The 20,640-nt window shown below is 42.2% G+C and overlaps 3 protein-coding genes and 1 long non-coding RNA gene across 10 annotated transcripts in view; 1 reads left to right on the top strand and 3 right to left on the bottom strand.

Annotated features, from left to right (window-relative positions):
- LOC148402826 (uncharacterized) overlaps nt 1–3,260 on the bottom strand; it is a 45,876-nt gene extending 42,616 nt beyond the window's left edge. For both annotated transcript variants that reach the window (XR_015854440.1, XR_015854441.1), the window contains exons 1-2: nt 3,105–3,260; nt 1,917–1,998 (exon numbers count right to left, since the gene is read on the bottom strand). This is a non-coding gene — a long non-coding RNA (uncharacterized LOC148402826). The remainder of the gene's footprint in view (nt 1–1,916; nt 1,999–3,104) is intronic.
- LOC148402825 (receptor-type tyrosine-protein phosphatase eta-like) lies at nt 1,190–7,936 on the top strand. 4 transcript variants are annotated; one of them, XM_088362313.1, is made up of 11 exons: nt 1,382–1,550; nt 1,625–1,704; nt 2,568–2,667; nt 2,858–2,948; nt 3,011–3,084; nt 3,159–3,293; nt 5,345–5,467; nt 5,540–5,715; nt 5,799–5,934; nt 6,773–6,834; nt 6,927–7,936. In XM_088362313.1, the coding sequence occupies exons 2-11, from the start codon at nt 1,700–1,702 to the stop codon at nt 7,069–7,071; spliced, it is 1,047 nt and encodes a 348-aa protein (XP_088218439.1). In that variant the 5' UTR covers nt 1,382–1,550; nt 1,625–1,699; the 3' UTR covers nt 7,072–7,936. The 4 variants fall into 4 exon arrangements, with proteins under 4 accessions (XP_088218457.1, XP_088218439.1, XP_088218430.1 ...); XM_088362304.1 differs by having other exon boundaries at nt 1,382–1,555; XM_088362322.1 differs by having other exon boundaries at nt 1,392–1,555; nt 5,555–5,715.
- LOC148402824 (transcriptional regulator QRICH1-like) lies at nt 7,436–13,542 on the bottom strand. 3 transcript variants are annotated; one of them, XM_088362266.1, is made up of 13 exons: nt 13,254–13,542; nt 12,819–12,901; nt 11,912–12,194; nt 11,743–11,823; nt 11,530–11,667; nt 10,722–11,462; nt 10,255–10,432; nt 10,031–10,185; nt 9,846–9,960; nt 9,040–9,148; nt 8,825–8,973; nt 8,664–8,754; nt 7,436–8,480 (listed from the first exon to the last, which is right to left on the bottom strand). In XM_088362266.1, exons 3-13 carry the CDS (start codon nt 12,164–12,166, stop codon nt 8,294–8,296), a joined length of 2,199 nt encoding a protein of 732 aa, XP_088218392.1. In that variant the 5' UTR covers nt 12,167–12,194; nt 12,819–12,901; nt 13,254–13,542; the 3' UTR covers nt 7,436–8,293. The 3 variants fall into 3 exon arrangements, with proteins under 3 accessions (XP_088218392.1, XP_088218400.1, XP_088218409.1); XM_088362274.1 differs by having other exon boundaries at nt 12,819–12,892; XM_088362283.1 differs by lacking the exon at nt 12,819–12,901.
- Nucleotides 13,543–14,565: 1,023 nt separating this feature from the next.
- On the bottom strand, nt 14,566–20,130 carry qars1 (glutaminyl-tRNA synthetase 1). Its single transcript, XM_088369619.1, has 23 exons — nt 19,929–20,130; nt 19,477–19,627; nt 18,851–18,960; nt 18,700–18,775; nt 18,542–18,606; nt 18,408–18,461; nt 18,208–18,268; nt 18,065–18,139; nt 17,906–17,991; nt 17,754–17,840; nt 17,592–17,691; nt 17,457–17,535; nt 17,138–17,377; nt 16,978–17,070; nt 16,702–16,839; nt 16,486–16,573; nt 16,272–16,418; nt 16,048–16,149; nt 15,873–15,965; nt 15,665–15,792; nt 15,403–15,469; nt 15,164–15,289; nt 14,566–15,015 (listed from the first exon to the last, which is right to left on the bottom strand). The coding sequence occupies exons 1-23, from the start codon at nt 20,037–20,039 to the stop codon at nt 14,965–14,967; spliced, it is 2,328 nt and encodes a 775-aa protein (XP_088225745.1). The 5' UTR covers nt 20,040–20,130; the 3' UTR covers nt 14,566–14,964.
- Between the last annotated feature and the right edge of the window lie 510 nt (nt 20,131–20,640).

The following is a 20,640-nucleotide window of genomic DNA, read 5'->3' as shown; positions in this document are numbered from 1 at the left end:
CCACTTAATTAGAAAACTATTTTGCAAAAGAAAATGGAGCAGTACTGGCTGCTATATGAGCCTGCAGTATTCCCGTGCTGGCAATAGTAGCATTATATACAGCCTCTCACCCTCTCGCTTATATACGGCGCACACACACAGCGATGAGTCACCATCATCACACCATCACTAGGGCACACACACAAACGTGTTCCCGAGCTCACTCACACACACACAAACACATAAACACACCTACACAATGCTGCAGTGTGTGCAGAAGATGGAAGAAAACAAGCTGGTTAAATCAATGCAGCACAATAAAGCTGCACAATCAAATTCATGTACTTTTGAAATTTAAATGAACTTAGTGACATTGACTCTGATTTTTATCGAGTTTTTTTTTTGCTGGTATGTGGCAGCCTGCCAACCTCTTGACCTTCGAGGAGGGAGCTGCTAACCCTACAAATATTTCTACGATTGTCATCAGGGAGACTCGCACTGCCGCTCGACGGCCATGTGAAAAATTGCAAATGACTCCCGGCGTTGAAAATGCATAATTCTATCGGCCAAGTGGGTGGAGACCACATAGAAGCGCTTGGTTAAGCCTCGTTGAGTAAGTATAGGGGGATCGGTGTGTCGATAATAACCGTGTGCGGTTGGGTCAAAAGATTATTTTCATCATGGTTACGTCACAGGTTACACTCAGTCTTTCTGGTGCTAATGTACCTTTCATCTTCTTCAAGTAGCACCTCCAACAACTCCATTAAATCTTAAAATAGTCGATGGAGTCACTCATGATGTGAATCACTCAATGACGCTGCCTACTGCTCTAATAGATTTGTCTGATGGAGTTTATTCATTGTTTGTCATGGATTTTTGTTAGAATTTAGATTAGGAATGTTCTGAGATTTTTTAGAGCAGCAGCGAAGGCCGTGCTGGACCTGACCGTCCCTTCTGGCCTATATATTATTAGATATTCTAAAGCAGAGGAAAAAGAAAAACCAAATGCCAGAAGCATTCCATTTTAATGGCTGCTTAAAAAAATTCCTTCAAATGAAATTTATCTTCAATGCTAACTTATTAGACTCTACAGGTGTTTCTAGATGGATGGCATTTTCCTCAAAGACGGACGTACGGTAAACTAAATGGCCTCTCCCTTTCCTCAGCGCGCCTGTGGCTCCACCCATCTCACCACTTCTCTTTCCGCCTTGGATTGCAAAAAAAAATGATTAAAAACAGATTTGAAGCAGTCTGGTGGTTTATCGTCGGTCGGCAGCGCACGAGAAAGCTTCAGGGACGCGTTCTTCTCAAAAGGTAATTCGAGATTCGAGAGATACCACCTGAAAAGCTGTAAATGAAACCGTGGCGGTGTTTGGGGTTAGAAACTTGTTGGAGCAGGTTTTTCTTCTTTTTGGAGCTGTCACGCTTCGGCTCTAAGAATGTAGTAGGGCGCAACGCGGGGCTTTGCGAGACATGAGGAGTTAGACTTCACATTTTTTTCTTTTAAAAACAGCAAAACTTTTTGGAGGTACACTGAGAAGAAACAAAGACTGGAAAAGAGAGACACCAAAGAACGGTAACTGTTTCTATTTCTTCACCGCACGGATGTTTAGGATACTTTCTGAGATGTGTTTTTTTTTTTTAGAGCATCAAGACTGAAACTGAGAATAATCACTCTTCAAAATCCTGCTTGATTCAGAGCTCCACTTGAAGAAGCGACATGAGGTCAAATCAACTGCAACGTTAAGAGAAAATGTTTTGTTTTTGTTTATTGTCAGCAAAATTGGTGGAAGAGCTGAGAAGATTTGCTCAAGCATACTTGAATTATCCTCCATAAAAGGGCATGTGGGAGGATGTTTTGTAATTTGACTAAAGCAAGTGTGAACTTTTTTGGTCCTAATTCTAAACGTTATGGTTGACGCAACTCAACAACATACCTTTAGCATGATGGCAGCAGGATCACGCTTCCAGGGCTTCCTTTCTTTTCACCAAAAACCAGTCGCAATTAGCATGAAAGTTCTGCAAGAAAAAAAACAAAAAATGTCAGGACAAGATTACGAGAACATTGATGAGAGGTGCTTTAGATTGTAGCAGTGTGGGGGACCAGGGTCAAAATAGCTAGGGAATTTTTGATAATAGTTTTTAATTCATATTAGTTTTTATTTTATTCAGTTAGTTTTTTGGGCCTTTTTTATTTTTATTAGTTTTCTTTTTTTTTTTTTAAAAAAAAAGCTTTGTTTTGGATAAGCTTTTAATTAGCTTTTTTAATTTATGAAATATTTGTTGAGCGCAAGACACAAAAATAGTCATGTGATTAAGATAAATTACAATTCTCAAATGGTAATACAGAAATAAATACATTGAAAATTAACTCAAAAAATTTGCATATAATATCAAACTAGCAAATCTAAAAATGAATAATATAATATAATATAATTGAGTTGCATAGGTTGGTCACATTAGTGGAAATGTTTTGAAATTGTTTTACTTGATCTCTTTTTTTTCATATTAACAAAATAGCATTTGTGCAAGACTTTTGATATCCACTGCAGATGTTCAATGACGTTAAAAACGGGTTTGTTTTGCAGAGTGCAGACCGCCTCAAGAGCAGAGATCCTGCGTGAATTTGAGTCTACATGTCAGGCCCTTGCCGCTTCTGACAACAGAGGCTTCAAGCAGGAATTTCAGGTAAGTTCAAACTTCCAAACATTTGTTGCACGTCCAAGCAAGAACCCTTTCTTATTAAATCCTACATTTCTTCTCAGTCACAGTTTCTTTTATGAACGCTTGAAAGTCACACATTTGAAAACTATGACGATTGATCCCTTCCATTCATTGTCTGGACTCAAAATAAACATCTCATCATGTCTTTGTGAAGGAGCTGAAAGATGTCGGTAAAGATCTTCCAACCAAAACGGCGGACTTGGAGGCTAATAGAGAAAAGAACCGATACCCATACATCTTGCCATGTAAGTGCTTAACATAACATTAGGTTCAGCAGTTTGTTTTTCTCAAGAACGTCCACCTACAGATGACCACTGCCGTGTGAGGCTGACCATTCAAAACTTCCCCAACACCGACTACATCAACGCCAGTTTTGTACCTGTAAGACTTTCTTCACTCACCTAAATGAAAAGCCACCGAGTGGTTTACACATGTGTCTCCACATCTGCATTCAGGGTGGAGGATCTGAGAGAGACTTCATCTGCACCCAGGCACCCATGCGCCAGACCATGGAGGCTTTCTGGAGGATGGTGTGGGAGCAGAATGTCAGGATAATTGCCATGGTGACAGCGCTGAGGGACAGGGACTTGGTGAGACACATTGTGTGTGTGCGTGTGTGATAATGAACAAAATCAAGTACAGTAATCCCTCGTTTATCGTGGATAATTAGTTCCAAGACCACCCGCGATTATGTGAAAATCCACGAATTAGTGTCACCCTCTCATTTTTAACATATATACATTTTTTGTGTATCAATAAGTGTATATTAAACCATATACCATATTTTCCGCAGTATAAGGCGCACCGGATTATAAGGCGCACCTTCAATGAAAGGCCCATTTTAAAACTTTGTCAATATACAAGATATATACATTTGGCCCGCGGGCCGGACTTTGGACACGCCTACTATAGTGGCTCAATATTGGTCCATATATAAGGCACACCTGATTATAAGGCGCACTGTCGGCTTTTGAGAAAATTTTAGGTTTTTAGGTGCGCCTTATAGTGCGGAAAATACGGTAAGTGCATTTGTTATCATTAGAACATTAAATAATAGTTTCAAACATGTAAACACTATATTAATAGTATAAATGACATTCAGAAAATAATGTAGAAATAATATAACTAAATATTATGTGTGTGTGCGTGTGTGTGTGTGTGTGTAAGAATGTACAAAATCAAGCATGTGGCGTTAATGAAGAAAAAGGGACATTTTGCGTATTTGACCCTTGCTAAAGCAAAAAAAGTATCAGTATCAGTTCTCATCACATATTTATCTATATAAAAACTGTCAATAAAACTAAATCTAACTCACCAGAGATGCTGACACAGCAGACCGGGATTCTTTGCTCCTGCTTGTCCACATTTCGACTTCGACTCTCTCAGTATTGAAAATATAACAAATAATGTGCCAAACAGCGCTGTTTGCTGAAGTCATATTAATTGAGCAGGTGGCGTCCATATTTTTTGCCAACTCCGATTGTGCTTTAAACTGTTTAATGACACCCCCGTTGGTATTTACTGTAAAGATAAACACACAACTGAAAGAGTTTAACACATTGTAAATTGAAATACAAGACATGCTAGGTTTTAAAATCGTTGAAAGTGCTAATGCTAAAAGCAATCAATCAACATGTCGTTTACCTGCTCATGCGAAATTACCATTGACTTCCGGGAGTGGCAGTCCTTCAAATAACGAATATTTAAACAAATAAAGAAGATAGTATGACAATACTCAAAGACACATATTTTCCCCAACTAGCGAAAAAAAAATGTTATAAAAAAAAAACTCCAATTGAACTTTCTCCTTCTACTCTTGCTATCGCATTGTAGGTGTACCCAATGCACGCACAGCACCACACTGCCCCGATGAGGCCAACGTGCGCACTGCAGGAACAGCCAACATTTATTTTATTGCTTTTTTCTATCGATGTTATTTTAGTGCATTGTTATTTTCCTGTGTTGCTAATTTAATTTCTGGTTATTCTTACAAGTTATATTCAAAGTTGAGTTTTCAAGGATTTAATTAATTTTTATTGTACCAATACATATTTGGCACAAATACTCGAGGTGCCAGGATAGCCAAGTAAGTTCTAAGACTTGTGAAAAAATAAATAGACAAAAAAATAAGAAGATATATATTGAGAGAGATGTTTATTTGCGGTTTGAATGTGTCAAGGATGCAGTGCAGAAAAGGTGTGGCTGCAGCAGAATGAAACTGCGAAGTTAATTTTGTACTTGACAAAAAAAAAAACTGCGGGATGAATGGGCATGAGGAAATGATGCTAATTATGAGAAGTTGAATTTTGTGGCTTACCTCCCAAGGCAGTTATGGTGGTTAGGAATTTCTGATTTGTCTCCTTTCCCTTTAAAAAAAAAAAATCCAAATTTTTTCCCACAATTACAACACACTGTCAAGGTGTTTGAGAAACTCCTGACCTCCGTAGTCTTCAATAATTTCCTGACAGCTTAAAATACTGGGAAGGTAATCAATCACTACAGTTGTCATGCAACAGAATGTCATTCCCTAATTGATCATTTAAAGCCACATTATCTTTTTGTCCAGGAAGTGTACACCATCCATCAATCTGGTACGATTAACCCGAATAACTAATCAAGTCAAACGCTTCTATGGGTGCAGGTACTATGTGATGAGTATTGGTCTCTGGAACCAGGAACAGTTTATCACGGACCATTCCAAGTGACAACAATGGCACGTAAACAAGGCCCAGACTATTTTATCTCCACCATTAACCTCAGACAGGTTCGAAAGAATCGATCTTCCTTATTGCTACTTTGAGGTGTGCATCTCTCGCTCAGATTCTGTTCATTAAAGCTGTGTGTTTTTCAGAGAGACTTTCCAACAGATCGGATCATAACACACTACCACTATCCATCCTGGCCGGACCGGGGCGTGCCCAAAGACCCGTCCTCGCTCTGTAACTTTACAGATCACGTGCGGCAGCATTTGGACGCCATTCCGCCTTTGGGGCCGGCTGTTGTGCACTGCAGGTTTGACCTCTGGCGATATGGTGGTGGTGTGATGAAGTGGTGAGCCGTCTGGAGGATTGTACTCATTGTGCTGTGTATATCAGTGCAGGTGTTGGACGATCGGGGACCTTTGTCGCTCTGCTGTGGTTGATGCAACTGTGCGTGAGAGGCGTGCGGCCCAATGTACGAGCGGCCGTGGCTGATTTACGATTACATCGGATGGGGATGGTTCAAATGCTGGTAAATCCACTTGAGGCTCGGGGGGGGGGGGATTTTTTTTATATGTAGTCACACAGTTGTTAAAGTGAAGAGCAATGGGTGCAGCATAAAAAATGCAATTTTTTTTGTTCATACTGTATTGAAGTGGCAGGTCATGACCCCATCTATCGCTTACTGCAAGGGTGTCAAACTCGTTTTTTTCAGGGGCCGCATTGTAGTCATAGCTTCTTTATGACTGTCAAGCCAAATAAATGTACGAGCACCTCATATTGTATACAGGCAAAGCTACAAAACAAACTGACAACTCGTTTTCAAATCAGACGAGTAAAAACTGGTCAAATATTAAAAAAATAAAAAAAAGTGAAGACAATTTGCAATTCTAGTAATGACATGAATTTGATGCACGATTTGTCTTCGCGGGCCACATAAAATGATGTGGCGGGCCGTATCTGGCCCCCGGGCCTTGAGTTTGACCCCTGTGGCTTACTGTAATACCAACACGGTATTAATGAAAATGCTACTGTACAAAAATGCAAAAATAACACGTAACTGAAGCAATTTAAAATCAATATGTAACAAAATCACCCCAAAAATAAATAAAACCCAGGATACAGATTATTCAATTATGAGTTAATTGAATTATTGGGTCAAAATTGCTAAAGGTGTGATTTGCAAAGTTGAAATCTGATTTGTTAGAAACAAGAAAGATCCAATGGCTGACATGCATAGCCAAGAGAAATGAAAATATTTTTTTTAAAGGACATAACAGCTTTATAAAACAAATTTTCAGATTCATAAATGGCTTGTTGGTTGATTAAAATGGAAGGGTGTTAAAACAAATTGTTTCTTTACGTTTTAGGAGCAGTACATATTTGTTCACCAGTGTCTGCTATACTGGATAAGCGGAGGCAAGTCATCTTGGTGAGCAAACAGAAGCAATATTTTGGCATGAATAGCAAACTTATTAAAATTACAATTCCTCTCTGACATCTGTTGACCTTTGACCTTGACAGTTTAACCCTCTTGGAGTACAAAAACCGAGAGTTGGCCAGAAGAAATCGTCATCATCGACGGAAACATTCAGCGGGCCAAGAACAAAGCCCGTTACAGCAGATCTTGCAACCTGGGAAGCTCCTGCGGAGGATACTACCTTCGTAGATACATCCAGGGCCGCATAGATATTAACCTCATGGGGGGGGGGCTAGAGGGCCATGACTGACAAAGGACCTAAAAAAAAATTATTTTCAGCATTAACATCTGAAAACTTTTATAGGAATGGAGCAACTCCTGCTCAGGCACATGGAAACCAAAGTCAGCAACCAGAAGATATGAGATCAACCTGCCAAGCATGTCTAACCTGTTTTCCAAACACTGCCGTAAGCGAACAATGCGGCTAAGTGCACATTTGTCTCAACAGCTAAAGGTGCCGATTCATCTCAATATCAAAACACTTGTTTTTGTATACCGTCACTTTTATACTGTGACTTTTTCTCCTCAATTAAAAATATGTTGGAAAAAAAAATCATTGTGTAGTGTTTTATTATGACACAATGCAGGCTAGAAGTATTTAAGGAAGTGCAGAAGTGATGCTGGACTTACTAAAAAAAAGGCAAAAAGATGGTATAGCAGCTGTACAAAAAATAAATTTCAGAAACGCGTCAGGCATAGTCAGTCTTGACACACGAAGGAGTGAGTGAGGGAGTGCGCATTGAGGGATGGTCGAGTCGTTCGACTCGTTCATGTACATGAGTTAAAAACAAATTCATAATCAGTTTGGGCTTGGTGATGCGCTGAAGGGAGGAAAATCAATCTGGAACCTCATATCCATTGTTTGGCAAGTGCTCAGAAATATTTGTACTCCAATACGGGAGGGGGGCTTCAATAGTCAATGTCGAGCAAGATCCCCAGAGTCCCAAGTCCCTTTTGTGGACAGACATAAAAGTTGGGAGGAAAAAAAACAAAGACATCACAGGAATTCCCAGGCTTCATGATCAAATGATCATTATGACACAGCACACAAAAATCAACAGCTCCAAGGAAGGCAGCAAAGAAATATATTACAATTTTGTTTCTGGAAAGCATATCAACAACCGATAGGAGGCTAATGATTAAAAATTAAAAAATAATATACAAATGATAGCAGAGAGATCAGCTCCGATTATCCTTTGGCCAAAAGAAAGGGAAGAGAAGAGATAAGACAAATAATTGCCGGTATTGATTGTATGTACATTTCACATGAACAAGTTAGTGTGCATGAAGAAACACACCCGCCAGAGAACACAGGAGGGAATCCAGAACGAATCCCTAAATGAGCAATCAAAAGGCCGACTGAAGAAAATGAAGCGGTCTCGTGGCTTTTTTCCCCCCTTCCTCGGTCCAATTAGCGTACGCTCTCCGCCATGTTGATGGTTTCTTGGATTTCACGGACGACCAGGATGCGGGTCAGCATTTGCTCCAATTCCTCTTTTGGGATGGGTTGGGTGGAGTACCAGATGGGGCTGTTTGGGGCCACCACGGGTTCCGGCGTCAGGTAAAAGGTGTCGTGACGTCCTTTGGCGCTCTGTGGACTGGAGAGACAGATAAAAATCGAAATGACGACCGTGTGAGTGGAACGTAAACGTATTCGTGTTACACAAAGGACAGAAGAACCTTACTGCTAAAAAGGTAGTCAAACATTTTATATTTTATTGAGCAGGCTCAACTATGGTGGATGGTCGATTTTCATTTTGAAGGATTACATTGTTGTTTACCATTTGAAGAGGTAGAAATCGTACAGCTTGATGGGGCACCGGAGAGGATTTTCCGGGTCCTCCAGTTGCTCCAAGTACATGTCGTCTGTGACTGAACAAACCGTCATTTTGTTATCAGCCTTTGAAAACTCGATGAGCGCGTCAAACCGATCTCTCTTTACCTTTCTGTCCGATGAACCTTTCTGCCGTTTTCAGGTATCGGATGCTGGTGCTCTTGTCTTTGGGATTATTTGGACTTTTCCTGGTGTGTCTGAGCACTTTGGAAAAGGCAACCTTTAAATGCTGCTCGATTGTCTTCAAATGAAAATACCTATGAGGGAGGATATGTTAGAAGTGACTGGAGTGCGGGCGACAAAATGGCTCCGTGACGACTCACTTTGTGTTGAAGAACATCAGCGTCGTGAGCAACGTTGATGGCGAATGAGCGCCGAGTTGTTTGCATTCCCACAGCATCTCCTCTGTCACGTGACTGGGGATTATATAGCCTGGGTGGGCGGGGATATAAAAAGCACAATGGTCGTTCAATGCATATGGGTCAGGGGTTTTAAAAAAAAAAAAAAATTGTGATAGTCTCATAAAATGAAATACCGTATTGGCCGGAATATAAGACGGGTTTTTTTTTGCATCGCAATAAGAGGGGGTCGTTTACATTCTAGACATTTTACCCATTCACAACGCTAGATGGCGCCAAATATCTTTAACGCGAATGCCAAAGGGAACCCCTGTCACGAAGAAAAATAAAAATAGCGGTAGCACGAAAAAGAAAAAATAGCAGTAAGAAAAGAGAAGAAAATAAGAGAAGAGATAACAGAAAATGGAGAAACAGTAGGTTTATTTACATTTCAAAAACCAGAAGCCATTCATTTACAAATGTGATTGCCTTTTAGTTTACAGATATTAAGATGTATTAGACAGTTTTTGCATGATTTGAATGAGGCAAAATATTATTATATATTGAATATATGGTTGTAATCATTGGTTTCAGACGTACTGTAATTATTTTCTGTATAAAAATTTAATTCGGTGTTCAAAAAGTCTTTTTTCAAACTTGAGTCTTGAAAAACAGGGGGTCGTCTTATAATCAGGGTCATCTTATATTCGGGCCAATACGGTAATAGTGTTTGATGATATTTCAAAACCCCGCAACAAATGTGAAAATGGTCCACACATTTTTGTTCTCACCGAGCGGATGGATAGACGGCGTCCAGGGCTGGAGTATCTGGTGCAAGCTTTGAGCAAAGCGAGCGTAGTACTGATCTGAAAAGATGTCATCCACGCGACCGTTATCAAACAGGTACTGCAAGAGAAGAGCGTGGATATAAAATGGCGGTCCGTACGAACAAAGCGGCAAACGTCAGCCCAGCTACCTTTTGTATGCACAGAAAGACATAGTAAAGGACATCTGCTTCGAAGGGCTCTCCTTCCAGGCCACGGGCTTCTGTGGTCATTAACGAAAGACCAACGCAGAGCTCGGCCACAGCGCAAGACACCAAGTCTTCCTGGTAACGCAGCGCCTGGCGTCCTAAAAAATTCACGTAACTCACTGAGCTGAAGCGAAGACGGCGACGAGAAAAACGAATCGCGTGCTTACGGCCGATGGGAGCCAATTTATGGTTCTCGGATTTGTCCATCTCGGTATTTTTCCGCTGAGCCCAAGCGGACCACACGTCCAGCCCCTCCTCTGGTTTGAGAGTGGCGGGAAGCAGAAGCTCCTGGACTTGCACTTGCTGCTGGCCTTGTCCGTCGACCTCGGCGACGATCGCCTGAGCCTGCACGTATGGTTGGTAACGGTTAGGCCACTCGTCTTTAGATAGCGGCGATAAAAAGTTTACACACCCCTGTTGGAATGTCCATAACATTGAGTGAGACTCGAATTTTTTTGTTCCATCGTTTTGAGAGAGGAAATCAAAATCTCCAAGTGAAACAATAAATATTTCAATTTCAAAATTCAAAAGTTCTAACCTTTGGGAGAAGTTTTGACAAGCTCTACCTTGGTCTCAAAACTTAGCTTTTGAACAAGGGTGTGTAGACTTTTTCTATTTACTAAGTTGTGTGTACCTGTAGCTGCTGTCCATCCTGCCCTGTGAGACCCTGCGTGTGCAACACCTGCTGCTGCGGGTCCCAGATGAGCGACTGCGTGGCGTTCGGGTAGCCCTGCACGGCCACCGGGATGTGAATATTTCCGTTCATCAGCTGAGCGGGAAAAAGCGTGTTGGCGGCCAACGTGTGCACCACTTCCTCTTGCCCGCCCATCCCCGCCGTGCTGGTTATGCTAGAAACCGCCTGAGCCGTCTGACTTTGACTGGAAGAGTTTTTCGACTTGTCGTTTTCCGCCGCGACGCTTGTCGAATTGGTGACCTGCACAGTTCCGTAGGCCTCCTGGGGGATGGCGATGTGCGTGACCTGCTCCCGCCCCGAGGCCCCCGCGGGAGCCGAATAGACGGGAATGGTCCAGGTCTCCCCCGTGGGACTGGTGATGGTGCCCGTAGCACTGTAAAGGTGTGAGCTGTCCACGGTCAGCAGGTCTGGCCGCAGGGAGACATAACTCTGCTGTTGACCCTGTCCTTGTGGGATAGCGAGGACCGTCGCCACCTGCTGACCAGGTAGGGCGTACGACACCGTGATGGGCATGTCCACCTTGCGTTTTTTTGCGGGCTGGAGGACCCCCGCGCCTTGGGCTGCGCTTCCCAGAGCCCTCCTCTCGGCGCCGTCCTGTTGCTGAGTGGGCGAGAGGGCCCCCACTGTTTGAATTTGGATCTGCTGTCCCCCGGCGACAGCCGCCACCAACTGGGCTTGGAGCTTGAACGCAAAAGAAAGACATTTTGTTGGGATCGGCATCGCCAAGAAAGGCGGAAAATGCTAGTACTTGTTGGTGCTGCTCCTCGGTGAGATCTCCCGGCTGAATTAGCTGCGCTGTCGTCACACCTTGAAGCTGCTGATGGGAGCCGGAGGGCACTTGGAGGACCTGACCCAGCATATGACCTGTCTGCTGGCCAATCTGCACCTGATTTGGGATGGTGTCATCGGAGCGGCAATTTAACAAAACCCAAAGTGAGAAAAAAAATTCAATTCAACGGACCTGTATAATCTGTTGGTCGTCATTCTGCTGCTGAGCTGCTGACTCTTGGATCTGCTGCTGAGGCTGAACTTGCACCTGAACCTGCACCAGAGACGGAGAGCTCAGCTCTGATGGCTCCCTGCCCGCCGACCACGCGAGGTTCCGAGCAAATTGCAATTATCACCCTTACCGGACACGCTAGTTCCAGAAGCGAGCCTGCCACTTCGGTGCTGTCCGTGTAAATGCAATTTGCCTCGGGCTGGTACACCATGGTGGTGGTGGTGGTTGTGACATCTTCACTTTGCTGGCTGAACTCCTGCAGTGCATCCGGACCTTTACTGGCCAAGGACTCGAGGAACTCTTTCATACGATGCTGGGGGATACTCCGAGCTTTCTGCCGCACGAGCTCCTCGTAGGAGCTTGTGCCGTCCAGGGAATTATTCATACTTGCCAACACTTTCACGAAAGAGTAGCTGTGGAAAGAATGAGAAGAAAAATAATCTGTGATGTCACAAGTATGTGATCGATCTTTTTCAAAACATAAGCTCTGGTTTGAATCTATATCAGTCATTCAGCGTTACAAAGATAGTCAAATAATTTGAATGCCTTATGTTTTCCCTTTTTATATCAGTCACGTGATCATGTTAAGGACAGAGCTGCAAATGACTTTGGAAGAAATCTAATTAGAATTAACAAAGTTGTGGCGGAAAATAGGACAAGCACCTTGGATTTACGTGAAAGAGAAAAACAGTGGAGTGGGTATTGGAGATATTTATTAGGAGTTTTTTTATGGTTAATCAAAATAAGAAATGGCTATCATCGGCTGCTAATCGTAACTTCTTTGAATAAACAAATGAATAAATTTAAACCTGAAGTACTAGTCTCATATAGATCACATAAAAAAAGTGAGTTATTTAATCATTAAATAATGACAAATAAAGAACGATCATTTGTTAATAAACAGTCATCGGGAAAATTCTTTTGCAATAAACTTGAATGCAAAAAAACAATCATCCGGCTATTTATCAATTGACAAGAACAGATTGTAAACATGTTTTATATTGACAGCCAATCAAGATTAATTTGGAATCTCTAACCTCAACCAGGACCAAATGCAACCATCGGTTCAACTCCGGTTGCTGTCAGATTCGCAGCTTGTCGTTCGGCCGTCCTGTGGCGTCTCAAAACAAGCAAGTAGGAGAATACGAAAGGGTTAATTCTGTCTGCGTGGAGTCGAGCTGGGGACAAAAGCGCGCTCACTTTCCAAACGGGCCACAGCAGCCCACGGAAATAAACCTTTAATAACCCCGATTTCTTGTACAGTTATTTCTAACAACTAGAAAAGGACACCATAACGTGATATTCTTGCAGCCGATTACTCAACACGCCAGCTTAGCCTTTAGCCGCATGTTGTTTGCTTCAGACAGCAATAAATGGCGAGCGATTCAGCGACATTAACAGTATTTTTGCGTTTGCATGTGGTTCTTAAATGCAGTGGCACGACATCCCGATATTGGTGAAGATGCACCTACTGTGTTTTTTGTTTGCTGCCCAGCTAGCAGGCAAAGGTTTGCAGACTCGCTAGCATCAGCTACCTTCCCTTTCCTCAACGGCGGCAAGTCTCGGGCCGCCCACTTCGAAACAGCGCTTCTTTGTCGTCAAGGAAGTAAATATTATTCCACTATGGCTAGGCGCTTTCTTTTTTGTAATTTATTTCACGTTTGGAGGCAGTTTCTTTTCTTTCTTGACTACTTAAATTTCGCTGGGCGCCATTTTACAACAGTACCGCCAGACCAATGGGTAGGCAATTTGTAAACCTGCCCTGCTCTCGCGAGATTTGGAAGCCATGTTGTCGCGGAATTTGGCGTTCGTTAAAGACGCCACACGCTGACTGAGCGGCACAGAGGAGAAGCGAGTTAGCGGTCCACCTTAAAAGCTTGAAATTGCAGACACTTGTTCTTAGTGGTTCACTGCCATCTCAGGGTTTTAAGGTCGTCTAATTGAGATGATGGGACAATTCGAATAGTTCTTGTTAAGCTCCGGTTGATTGGGGGTTAATGTCCATTAGTGGTGGGAAGTTTTGTCACTTAAATTTTCCTTTAGTTTTGTGAACTGGCATTGAAATGATACAAAGAGATTTTTTTTTTTTGTAATAGTTTTGTACGAATGTTGTCAAATTACCCTCACTTTATGTTCAGCTGTGTTCTTTACGTCTGTGCTTGCATTTTTTATATTTCTTCAAGCCAGTTGATTTTATTCTTACTCCAGCAATGCAAAATAAACTATAAATAATACTAACACAGCACAAATGATTATACAGTAATCCCTCGCTACTTCGCGTTTCGTTTATCACGGCTTTACTACATCGCGGATTTTTTTCCAAATTAAAAAAACATATAAAAGTCAAAATAAAATGTCTAGATTGAGGAAACATGTGTCTAACCTTTAGGACAATGTAGTATTGCTCCAAATGTTCGTTTACATTCCATTAGAAGTCCGTTTTTGCATGTTAGCACGATCGTGAATTAGCATCTTTCCGCTAACTCGTTAGCGTGGCCAGTACTTCTTGTTGGTGACTGTACTTCGCGGATTTCACTTATCGCGGGTGGTTTTTGGAACCAATTATCCGTGATAAACGAGGGATTACTATATTAGCGAAATAAACCATGTTTCATACACATTTAAACATTTTTATTATTTGGGCTATCTCATATGCATGACCTGGCCCAGTTGTCCATTTTAATATCATTTTGAATTTCCCCTTGATGGATCTTAACTGCAATCATTAAAATGGCATCTCATGAGGGTGAATTTGTTCTTTATTGAAACACAGACACAAATTGCTGTTTTCTAATAAATTTTAATTTTCCCTGATACACGAGAGCACCCTCTGCGACAAAAAGAAACGATGCGTCATGGATTTGACAGCATTACACAAGACATGAGAAAATATTGTTATGAAATTCAGGTATTGTACTGCACAAACAAAAAGGTAACCGTGAGCGATTACAAATACTCATAATTTCACACTCACATGACAAAGTTTGATACCAAAGATCCTAAAGTACTTAGAGTCACCAGTAAAATGGTGACTATTGTGTAAATTTCAAACGATTTTTTTTTTTTTTTTCGATCTTAACCAAAGCCGCAGCTGGCTTTCTGCATGAGGTGATGCAAATGATTTTGGCATGTATCTGTGGGCTCTTGGGAAGCGGGACACGTAGCTTGATCGCAATCAGATGTTTACATCTTCCCGGGATCCTCTTTGAGGGTGACTGTCCTGTTGAAGACCAGCTGCAATGACAAAGGAGACGGTGAATACAAAAAAGAAGCAGATAAAAGGTGCTGACTGAGAAAAAAAAAAAAGAAATCGAGTTTCTACTATTGCTATGAATGTATTCTATTTTCTAATATTTCACATCAGTCATCTATTTGGATGTACCTTGTCTGCCGTGCTGTCGGGGTCCACGGAGAAGTAGCCGACTCTTTCAAATTGGAATTTGTCAAGAACTTTTGCTCCCTTGACAGAGGTATCAACCAAGGCACTGTTGATCACTTGCATAGAATTCTGCATTTGTGGAGGAGGGGAAAAAAAAGTTGTTTTTTTCAAATGTAATTATTACAATCCAATGATGGGAACTCAAGAAACATCGTGTGGCCGTCCATGTGAGTGTCACTCACTGGGTTGATGTCGCTCAGGAAGCCGTTGGGCACCTCAGCTGGATCCTCTGGATGTTTGTGTAGGAATCTGTGAACATGGTAAGAGCAGAACTTTAATATGCCTTGTATTAGGATTTTTTTTTTGGAGAGCAATTTACTAAAATGTTCTCATCAGAACAAACCAAATAGTGTTATTGTCTGATGCTTTATCTCATTTTTTTTAGATCACAGGAATGTGCCGACTGTTTCTATCCACTGGAAGCCATTTAAAATTCCAACTTACAATCTTTCATAGATGCGCACTTCGCACACAAGCGGCTGGCAGACCCAGTGGATGAAGGCCTTTGGTTTCTCCGCTGTATCCGAACTGCAGCAGCTCACCTTGAGTTCCACCACTTTGCCCTTAGCGTCCTGCGACCAAGCATGTCGGCTAAGAACATGCGCTGCCCGAAATAACGTCATCTAAAAAACCCAATCCTGCTGAGTCGTACCTTGATGACCTCCTTCACGGCGATGACGTACCCGGCATGCCTTAAGCCAACGGGTTGTTCTGGGGTCAGACGTTTGTAGCCTTTCTCCATCACCTGGAAAAAAAATAAAAATACTTTAATCTATCCACAGTTAGAATTATGCAGCCATGAATGTTTTTTTGAGTATGTGTCAAACCTCTCTGAAGTCACTTTGTTCAATGAAGATGGTGCTTTTAAATGGCACAGTGTGACTACCCTTGGACTCACTCGCGGGGAAGTCTGGCACTTGTACTTCTGACTGAGACAAAAGGGGATGGCAGCTAATTACATCATCAAAAAATATTTAGACGATGGAAAAGTACATCTGTGGGAATTCTGCCCGTATTTGAATCTGAAGATCTTTGCCCATCATAAGCATACCTTTGAGCCCTCAGGGAGATTTACTATGGTGACTTTGAGAGGTTCCAACACGGCCATGGCTCGCGGGGCCGTTTCGTTGAGCACATCCCTGACGCACGATTCCAAAAGATGCGGCTCGGTTGTCGTCTGGGAAACGGTCACTCCCACCTAGAAACGTGGCAGAAACGAAGGTTTTGGAAGCAACTCTTACCAATACTTCAGTCTTCCTGCTTACCCGAGCGCAGAAGTTGTTGATGGCCTCCGGTGGGAAGCCTCTCCTCCGAAGTGCGGTCAAAGTAAAGAGGCGAGGGTCGTCCCAGTCTCTGCAATCACAACAGAATATATCAAATCGATTCTTCTCGAACGGAGCTTTGAGGCTATTTGTCCTTAATGTCCTCTGTTTTAAAAAATAAATAACAGAGAAACCAATTCACTAATTTTGCAATTTTACCTGACCACTCCTGTCTCGACCAACTTGATGATCTTCCTCTTGGACACCACCGTGTAGGTGAGGTTCAGGCGGCCATATTCCCACTGAACGGGGCAGTACACGTCCAGAGCATTACATAGCCAGTAATATGATGAACGCCTGTCAGGAATAAAATATTATAAATAAATAAATAAATAAATTAAAACAACAACAACAAGGTCTCTTCGAATGAATTAAACGTTCATCCAAGAAGGGTAATGATTGTCAAAAAAAAAAAAAAAAGTGATCCATGTCTACCTGGCCTGAAACTCTTTGGTGCAGAGTGAATGGGTGATATCTTCAATGGAGTCACACAGACAGTGGGTGTAGTCATAAGTGGGATAGATGCACCTGGAGAAAAACATTCAGGAATCCAGTAGAGTAGAATTCAAAGTAAATCAAAATCAAAGCAGCCAACCATTCATCTCCTGTCCGATGATGCGGCGTGTATTTGATTCGGTACGCCACCGGGTCCATTTTCCCATCCTCCATGACGGTCTTCATCCTGAGTGTAATCTCTCCTTCAGCAAACATTCCCTTCTTCATCCTCTCAAACAAAACCAAAGATTCTTCGACGGGACGGTCTCTCCAAGGTGACGGAGGAGTATTGTGACCCTTCAGTTCCTCCCCCTTCTGGTGGCACACATACGCATGACCTCTGAGGGAAGACAAAAAAAAGAAATCATCATCTTTATTCTAATTATGCTATTGCAAACACGCAGAATTGTTGCGCTCACCTGCGAATGAGATCCAGTGCCAGATCGTAGAGTTGTTGGAAATTGTCCGACGCGTGCGTGACTGCGTACGGAGTGTACCCTGTGCAAAACCGTAAAGTTGGAAGATGCCTGTCGAAAAAATCGTCATCAACTCACCGAGCCACTCGACCATCTCTTTGATGGCGGTGAAGTATTTTTCTTCTTCCTTCTCTGGATTTGTGTCGTCGTATCTCAAGAAACAAATTCCGTTGTTTGCCTGGCAAAAAAGTGCAAGTGTGAAAGGAGATCCACACCGACATGGAGGAAAGGACGAAGTACCTTCGCGTAACCGAAGTTGAAGTTGATGGCTTTGGCGTGTCCGATGTGAAGGATCCCGTTGGGCTCGGGAGGGAAGCGGGTTCGTATCTACAGGAATGAATATGTCAGGTTATTTCATTTTTCTTTTGCTTCTTCTCCACGCGTGATCTCACCTGTCCACCAAATTTCTCCATGTGCTTTTTGAGCAAGTTCATAGTGTTTGGCGTGACCACATAGCCCTCGGTCGTATAGTTCTCGCCTGGGTTATGAGGGATGCAGAAGTGATGCTTAGTATGGAAGAAATCTGCCGCATCTCATTTTGTGGTCGTCACCTGGTTTGTGGAACTTCAGCGCTTCGCCCCTGAGCTGCTCCATTAGCGATTTGCCTTCCGCTGACGTGGCCTCACCTAAACAATACGCATGGCCAAAAAGTAAATAAATAAATAAGAAACTTAGGTGGAGTTAGACTCCTTACCATTAAGTGCCACCTCTTCTTTTTTCGCCTTCACCTCATTCTCAGCTTTATTTTTCGGGGCCTGTGTTGTATTCAGAGAAAAACTTTATTGAAATGTCAATATTTGTTTTATTTCAGCAAGACAATGACGAGAGCTAACTTCTGAAAATGACATTTGTCGTGATTATTAGTTGAGGAAAAACTTCCGAAAGTTACCTTACCTTCGATTTCTTCTCAAGGTCAGCCTCTGTCTTGGGGCCTAACAAGTGCAGGACCTTTCGAAACCAAATACGGAGTTATTTCCTTTGGGTAGTTGGAGGTTTGTGACATTTCATTCCAAAATTCCCAGACCTACCTGCATGTCCACCTCATTTTTGAGAACTTTCCCATCAGCCCATTTTAGAGCGGCGCGCACGTCTCCTGCAACAAACACCAAAACCGCCATTTAAGCCTTGTGATTGCGCAATGTCGCTTGGTTCGAAAATATCCACCTCGTTAGGTGAGCGATCCTACCCATTAGCAGGCCCATGTTGAAGTGATACCGCTCCTTTTCAAGCTGTTCTTTATGCTTCTTGATCACAGACTCCACCTACGCAACAAAAATCGGGTTTACTAATCACATCCAAGTTTTAAAGTTTTTCAGGTGAGCACCAGCAGTACTTACGGCATCTTCAATCTGCTCAGGCGTGATGACCACACCCACTCCACAGGCTTCATTAAACTCATTCTGGTTAAGGGGTTCCTCAGGGTGAGTCTTAACAAATTCCAAAGCAGCTGCAGTCAGAAATGTTGCAGAATAGAAACAGTCAGATATGTATTCAGTGCAAGCAGGTGAGATAAACAACAATTTTTAATACGGCTTGCCTTCTCTGTCAAATATCAATCTGGCCTGATATCGAAAGCAGATTATCAGTGTGGGTTAGGTAATGATTAATTTCAATAAAGCTGATTTATGAGGCTGTGTGACTCATCTCTGGAGGTAGCAGCAGACTTTCCATTCCCGAGGACCTCTGAAGATGTTTTAATCGTCGAAACAAAGTGGCGAGTACCACAAGTGATGATTTTTAGTAACTACTCAGCGAATATTAAAGTGGTCGACATGAAAAACTTGTTTAATTAGAATCCTCAAGAAGGATTTTAAGAACTATAACACCAAAAACCGTGTTTTAAAGATAAATCTGGTGTCTGTGCAGAATGTAGATGGCCCTATAAGTGTTTTCGCCTGAGGCCAGTAGATGACAATATACGCCCCTGCTTTTGGGTGAGGTGTTGCAGCATGTCACACATTACCAGCAAGTTGTTGCTCCGTGGAGATTTTACGCAGAGCTATGTTCTCTGCAAGGAACGCCAGACGTTTTGTATCTTTGAGGCGAGAGGCCAGGCTGTACAACAATGTCCCCGTTGCTTTGTCCACTTCTGTTGCCCCATTGACATTGCGAGCCTAAGGAAATGATTGAAAGCACAACAGAAATAATCAACAACACAACTTGTGATCTTCATTAATAACAACAATAAAGATCAGCAACAAACAAGCATCACCAATAAATATGTTGGGAAATGAACGTTTTGTGAGCCAAAATAAGCTGCAAAGCACTCGAGTAAACAGATACATGTCCGTACTCATCGAGAAATTAAATTAATATATTTTTTAAAAGTTTGTTGTAGCAAAAGAAATGATCAGCGTGTGGCTGTCACAGCTGTCCCTGCCATGAATTCCACGAATGGATCTGGGGGGGTCGAACCTGAACGATTGCGCTCTTCAAGGTGGTACTCAAGGCTGAATTTTTCAGGGTTTCTTTCACTTTCTGCTCACTAAGTCCAATAGAAAGGAAAAGTTTCGATGTATCGTCCATTTTTTTTACTTTTCTCCAACTGGTTCAGGTGAACACCGACACACCACCGCACAACAAGCTCGCTACTTTGAGAGAGAGAGGGGGACGGAGACTACTTCCTGTTCTCCCCAAAGGGGGATGGACAAAAAAACACATAAGCCAATTGGAAGTGGCGGGTTTGACAACGTCAGCCAATCGTGTGATGGTTTAATATAAGCACCGCCTACTAAGTGGAATATGGCCAATCACAACGTTTATGTCATATAAGTGGTAAGGAACTCCAAAACTATACGAGAAATATTGCGTCAGAAAATCATTCCAGACATTTTTCTAGTATGAATTTAGGATTATAAATTGTACTTATTTTAGATGCAATTTGAAACGGAACACAAGACACGTGTTGTGTTGTCATTCCGCAACGTTTCCTCCGTAATGCACGCGTAATGCGTGAGTGTAACAGTGTGCAACTTTTTTTTTGTCCATGAAATAACACCGTCGCTAAAACAACACAGCTAACGATTTTTAGTAAAATTTGGGCTTTTATCTGAGAAAGCGACTTAATTTACAGGCATTATCCATTGAGATATTTTTTAACATTATTACCATCAAGGCAACTACGTGC

Source organism: Syngnathus floridae, chromosome 2 (assembly GCF_059516105.1).
Source record: "Syngnathus floridae isolate MCC-2025c chromosome 2, RoL_Sflo_1.0, whole genome shotgun sequence".
NCBI lineage: Eukaryota > Metazoa > Chordata > Actinopteri > Syngnathiformes > Syngnathidae > Syngnathus > Syngnathus floridae.
Note: the sequence above shows the minus strand (reverse complement) of the source record. Positions and strands in the feature narration are given on the sequence as shown.